General features: G+C 42.5%; 1 protein-coding gene across 1 annotated transcript in view; it reads left to right on the forward strand.

Annotated features, from left to right (window-relative positions):
• Positions 1 to 6,007, forward strand: part of LOC129111489 (dystrophin-like) — a 213,042-nt gene that overhangs the window by 83,741 nt on the left and 123,294 nt on the right. Inside the window, exon 2 of the mRNA XM_054623459.1 lies at positions 1,005 to 1,066. Within this exon, the coding sequence (XP_054479434.1) occupies positions 1,005 to 1,066 (62 nt within the window). The remainder of the gene's footprint in view (positions 1 to 1,004; positions 1,067 to 6,007) is intronic.

Genomic DNA, 6,007 nt, shown 5'->3' on the forward strand with positions numbered 1-6,007 from the left:
ACTAGTAGTTTGACAGAAATTTACCCGCACAGGTTAGCTATTCCGAAGTTGCCTCCTTTTCCCACTTAGTAAATCCATTATATTATATAACTACTGCAAACAACAGACTCTGTTTTATAGTTATGGGTTGCACCTTGAAAAAAAAAAAGGGGGGCTCTAGTATTAAGATGCACAAGTTGTATGGCTGTTCAGAAGTAGAGGACAAAGTCAGCACAAGTAGAAATGTCTCCTTTATGAATTGACCACTTTTGAGATTTTTCTAACGTATCAATAAAAATAATTGTTTCAAGACTATGTTCATAGTGAAAGTGGTACAAATACTTCACATAATGGGTTTCATTCCAAAATAACACTTGGATACAAATAAATAATTTACCTACTCATTAAAATGACAAAATCAAAGCCCATTCAGGGAACTCTAATTCTGGGTCAATGAGTCACTTTTTTCAGACAAGATCCATCGTAGTTATTCATTTCAGATAACAGCAGCGCCTGGTTTTCGTTGATTGGTAGCAAACGGCCACACGGCTGGGATCACAATAACGCTTTTTAAATTGAAGAAGGGGGGGGGCGTTCCACGAGGGCAACAAGTGGCGCAGGGCTCACTTTAGTGTGTCATCTGGCGGCGTCGGTGAAGGCCTGTAAGTGGCACTCTGATTGATATGATGAGGATGCAATTAGCCCTGAGCAAAATAAGAGGAGCCTCTTAACATGCTGAGCACCACTTGTGTGTCTGTGTGTGTGTGTGTGTTTTGAGTTTGTGTGTGAGAGAGATACAGAAGCTTGTATTTAGATAGATTGTCAACCAGTCAGTCAGAAAATTGGAGTCTGGTACGTGCGGGCCCTTTTATCAAAGTGTACTGTAAGTGCGTCTTTTTTACGTGTTTTTATTTTATTTTTTTAAACTCGCTGCCATTTATCTGACAGATGCATACACGCATACACACACACACAGATATGTACAGGTCCTTTTATTTTTCTGACTGCTTTTTTTCTTCTGGCAGATGAAAGAGAAGACGTTCAGAAGAAGACTTTCACAAAATGGGTAAACTCACAGTTGGCTAAGGTAAGACAGCTTCCTGCTTTCTTTTTCATTATCCCCTCATTTACTTTGTCTTCTATTACCTGTCTGCACTTGCCAGAGTCTCTAACTGAACTCTGACTTCTATCATCCCTGTGTAGTTGTGTATTCTTGAATATTATCCACAAGCAAATGACAAAAAAATTCATCGGAGCTTCCATTGCTTGCTCCTTGGAGCGTCTTTGTCTCTGCCTATTGGGTTTCATGGCTGAGGCCCACTGCTTTGATAATGGCATCTTAATGGAAGAGCTATATGAGATATTCTTCATCATGTGGGAGTACTATCCATGCAGGGACATCTATGTCTACTTTCATTTAGAAAGTTTCCCATACCTTTTATTTATCCTGTCCCAATACCAATACATACACCTTAACCTGCGTATCAGCCGAATCCTGAACCCTAAAAGATTAGACTCCTTTTTTTTTTAGGGCGGGGACAGAGGATCTTCAGGGGGAGATAGCTGGTTAACAGTATACGACACATAGAAGTGGTATACATACATCTGAAAGCATTCGGGGCTGAAAATGCATTTACGATGCAGCTCGGCAGCAAGTGTCAAGTTTTTCTAGTCGTGAATCAGAAATAAAAGTATTTAATTAGGTGATTCATTCAAATAAATTGTGAAAGTGTAAAAGGGGTTAGAACAGGGGTCTCAAACTCAATTTGGCTTGGGGCCACTGCTGGTATTGTCGTCTCATAGGAGGGCCACTTCAACGTTCAAGCACTACAAGAAAGCGCAATATTTTTGAAAATTTACTTTTTTATTTCCATGTTTTTAATAACTTATTGAAACATTGCACTGAACCAACACATACAATCCCTGAATACATTTGTGCTTTATTCTATTTCTTGCCAGAGACCTGGCAGCGCTTCTGCTCACACAGCTGAGCAACATTTGCCCTGATCAAGGTTACAGTAGAAACTCTGAGTACAGCTTCAACATGGGCATCACTAAGTACTTGCATTTATTAAAGTTCATAGTCAAGAAAAGTTTTTCACACAGATACGTGCTTCCAAAAAGGCACATTACCCGACTGAACATTTTTGACAGCTCAGGGAAGGTCCAGTCATGTCTGCTTTTCCCTGTGCCTCTCTGAATTTAGCTTTTAGATCACTGTTGCACTGCAAGTCAATAAGTTCCATTTGCAACATACTTGGGACACTCTCCACATCAGCTGAGAAGGGGTCAGCAAACAGCTGGAAAGTGTCACAGCGTGCCTTGAAGTCAGCAAAACGCTGATCAAACTCCTGCAGAAGGTTTTCACTAGCACAGGCATATTCACCACCACTGAAGGCTGTGCCCTCCTCCATGAGAGACCTGCATGTTGTGAAATGGCTGAGATATTTTACAGAAAGCTGAGTTTTCCACAATTTCAGTTTAGCGGAGAAGGCTTTCAAGCATTCATCTTCCATGAATTTCTTCACTTCTGCTCTTAAGTCAAAAAATCTCTTCAGGACACTACTAAATGATGTACTTTTACTAAAGTAAAGTACATCACCATATGTTGTAAAAAGGCCCTGAACTGGCGGTGCTGTAAACTCCTGGACCTGATGTAACTGATACATCTCAGGACAACAGACATGACATGCTGCACAGTGCCTGTTGGTGTACGATGCAGTGCAGAACGACTGCTGGATCTGCATTTTCCTCTAACTTTCTTTGAACCAGCGCTACCAGTCGGTCATAGACGGGCTCATCCGTGGTAATGCCCACCAGTCTGTTCGCACAGCTCCTGAAATATATCCTTGGCTGTGGTGCGGCCGTGCATTGGACACAAACTCAGCAGCTCTTCTGCTTTATCGGGGACTGTTATTGCCGACGGACAGGTGTCGGTATGTGACTGCAGACCACATTAGGCTACATTATTTTCTACCTTTTCTTTTATCTCGCCGCGTACGCATGACTTTGATTTATTTTGTCAGAGAGAGACATATATACGTATAATGTCCCGCTGGGCAGCAACTTAAAAAACTTTTTTTTGGAGGTGTTGTGAACACAGCGCGCTGGGACGAATGTCCGCGTTTGCCTCATAGAAACGAGGCAGCCAGCCAGGCACGGAAGAGAACTCTCCATGGCAACGCTGCTGTAACTCTCCATGGCAACGCTGCTGTAACTGTCACTCATTGAGAATGTTTCTCTGCTTGCATCAAGCCCGGTCGATGTCCCGCCCCCGAGAGCCATATACCCCACCGTGATTGGTAGGTTCGTTCAGCTCCGCACACAACACTGTAAAGTGCCATTCATATAAAACTCGCGGGCCGCACTAACATTAAACTTTCATATTAAGGTGGGGGCCACAAAATATCGTCTAGCGGGCCGCAATTGGCCCGCGGGCCGCGAGTTTGAGACCCCTGGGTTAGAACATTAGGAAGTATACGATGACAATCCCATGCTCAAGCTTTACAGATTTGGTGTTGAATTTAACTATTTTTTTACTGCTCTAAAATTTGATAGGAATGATCAATAATCCCTTCAAAATTCCACAGTTAGACATGAATACCTCGAGGAACACCATCATGAAATCCATGCTGTGATTTGGTGAATGATACTTTTGAAGAGAAATTGCAAGGATTACATTTTTTGCCGATCGGGAGGCTTCCGTTCTGGTTGTAAAGTGTCATGAGGATAATATACAGCTCTTAGAAAGAAAATTGCAATCGCAAGTAAGAGCAAATTTGCAATCTCTAATTATTAAGGGGAAAAATAGGATGTACTATACTGTAAAACCACAAATTTGTGTAGTACTAGTTTGAGCATGTGCAGTACTGATTGGGCAGGATGTAAGGATCGGGTTGCGAGTGAAGCCTGTTGTTGTTCCACTGTAGCTAAGTGAGCTGATAAATAAAAAAATTCGACATATTGGCTAGGAAATGTATAACGTTGCCGCTGTCTGCATCCCTCACTATGCAAATTCAAAAAATGCAAAGGATTGTACTACTTTGATTTGTCATTTGTCATGTTTTTACTTGTGTAGCGAATGGGCTACAACAGCATTTTGTTGTGCAACCCAGTGTCGCATAATGACAATAAATCATCTTTGAATCCTCAAAATGATATGACAAGGAGATATTGGATCTTTGCATAAACTCATGTACCAAATCCAGCATTTTTATCTGTATCCGAGGCATTTCCGATACAGGTATCAGAACAGCTCTACTGCAATTCCTCACTCGGTCTGAGCCCTCCCCTCCTCTGTTTAAAAAAATAAAATGTAATGATATATTTCTTACTCCTATTTTAAAAAGAAAACAAATAGGGGGAAAATATTTGTTGTTTCTTGTTTTGTTTTTTTTAAAACACTGGCAGTGCCTTCCACCTTCTTTCATGTTGGGCTGTTTTCTGTTCCTCTCTCCAAGTCACAGACAATTTCAGAGGCATTTCCTTTTACGGCTGTGATTCCGATACACACACACACACACACACACACACACACACACACACACATAAAAACACAAACACACACACACACACACACACACACACACACACACACACGCAAACAGAAACACACACACACACACACACACACACAAACAAACAAACAGGGTTATTCCCGCCACGTCCATTCTCTCTGGAGAATGGTTTCGGTGAAGCTAGGATAAAGGGGAGAGGAGGGTGTTGCACATTTCCCCCATTTTTCTTGTGATTCTACATGCTTTATTCAGGATTGTTTTCCAAAAAGTATGTATTTTTTTTGTCATCTCTTTTCTTTTGTGTTGCTTGATTGTTGTCTGGGACCCTTTGTTGTTGTCCCCCCCCCCCCCCCCCCCCCCCCTTGCCATCTGGGGACTGAATTACTTGTTTTGAATTTCATTCTAATTACATTTCGGTGTTTATTTTCAGTGTGTGGGTATTTCGTGCGTGCGAGCACATCACTTTTATTCCCATTTTCTAAGTTGATTACGAGGGTGCTAGGGGTGTGCCGTTGCCATGGCGATGAAGACCTAGGCGAGCGTGTGTGTGTGCATACAGTGCTCATTTGTGCGTGTGAGTATAGCTATTGAAACACAGTCTGATCCGAGCCAGGTGATTAAAATCAGGAGAGGGACAGACGGGATAGAGAGGTCTTCTATATTTCCTGATTTCCACGCTTCTCCCACCTCCTCTAATCTTTACAATCCTCTCCTACTTTCCTTTCCCTTCTTCTTCTCTCCTCTTTCCTTCTTTTCCCTCTACTTTTCCTCTCACCTATTTCTTCTACACTTTTCTTCTCTTCCTTTTTGCTTTGGGTTCATTGCCTTCATCCCCCCTATGCCACTCTTTTCCAGGCATTCCTCCGAGCGAAGTCAATGCGGAGGTGTCTTAAAACTCGCTTAAAACTTAAAACTATATCTCTAGTTTCAAGTCTTCTTCAATACAGCATGATGTTTATTTAGTAAATTATAGTACAATCAGCGTTAAATAGACCATAAAGCAGGGTATGCTTTAGGGCGGGCTTACTGTGATTGACAGGTCGCTGCCGCTCCAAGAGCAGGATACTCTGCGTCATTCCAAATATGGTTACTTCTGTTTATTGGTTGCGAGAAAAAAACAACATGGCAGCGGCCAAATTGCAAGCTTGCGACGGCGAAATCGCCAGACTCGAGGCTTCACAATGGCAGTCCACAAACCAATGGGTGACGTCACGATGACGACATCCACTTTTCATATGGTCTGTGCTCCCCCCCCTTCCCTCCCCTCCTTTTCTCCTTCTTCCAACTTTCCCGTCTCCCCTTCTTCTCTCCTGTCCTTTCCTCATCTCCTCTTTTCCTTTCCTTTCTTCCCTTTTCCTTTCCAGCCTTCCAGATCCCCTCTCACCTTAAACAAGAGCAAGAAGAAGGAAGTAAATTTGGAGGGGGAGGCAAGGAGACAGATAGAAAGAGGGAAATAGAGAGGAGGAGAGAGAGATATCCCCTCATCCATCCAAACTCAGCGGAGCATAATG

This window comes from Anoplopoma fimbria, chromosome 22, assembly GCF_027596085.1.
Source record: "Anoplopoma fimbria isolate UVic2021 breed Golden Eagle Sablefish chromosome 22, Afim_UVic_2022, whole genome shotgun sequence".
Lineage (NCBI taxonomy): Eukaryota > Metazoa > Chordata > Actinopteri > Perciformes > Anoplopomatidae > Anoplopoma > Anoplopoma fimbria.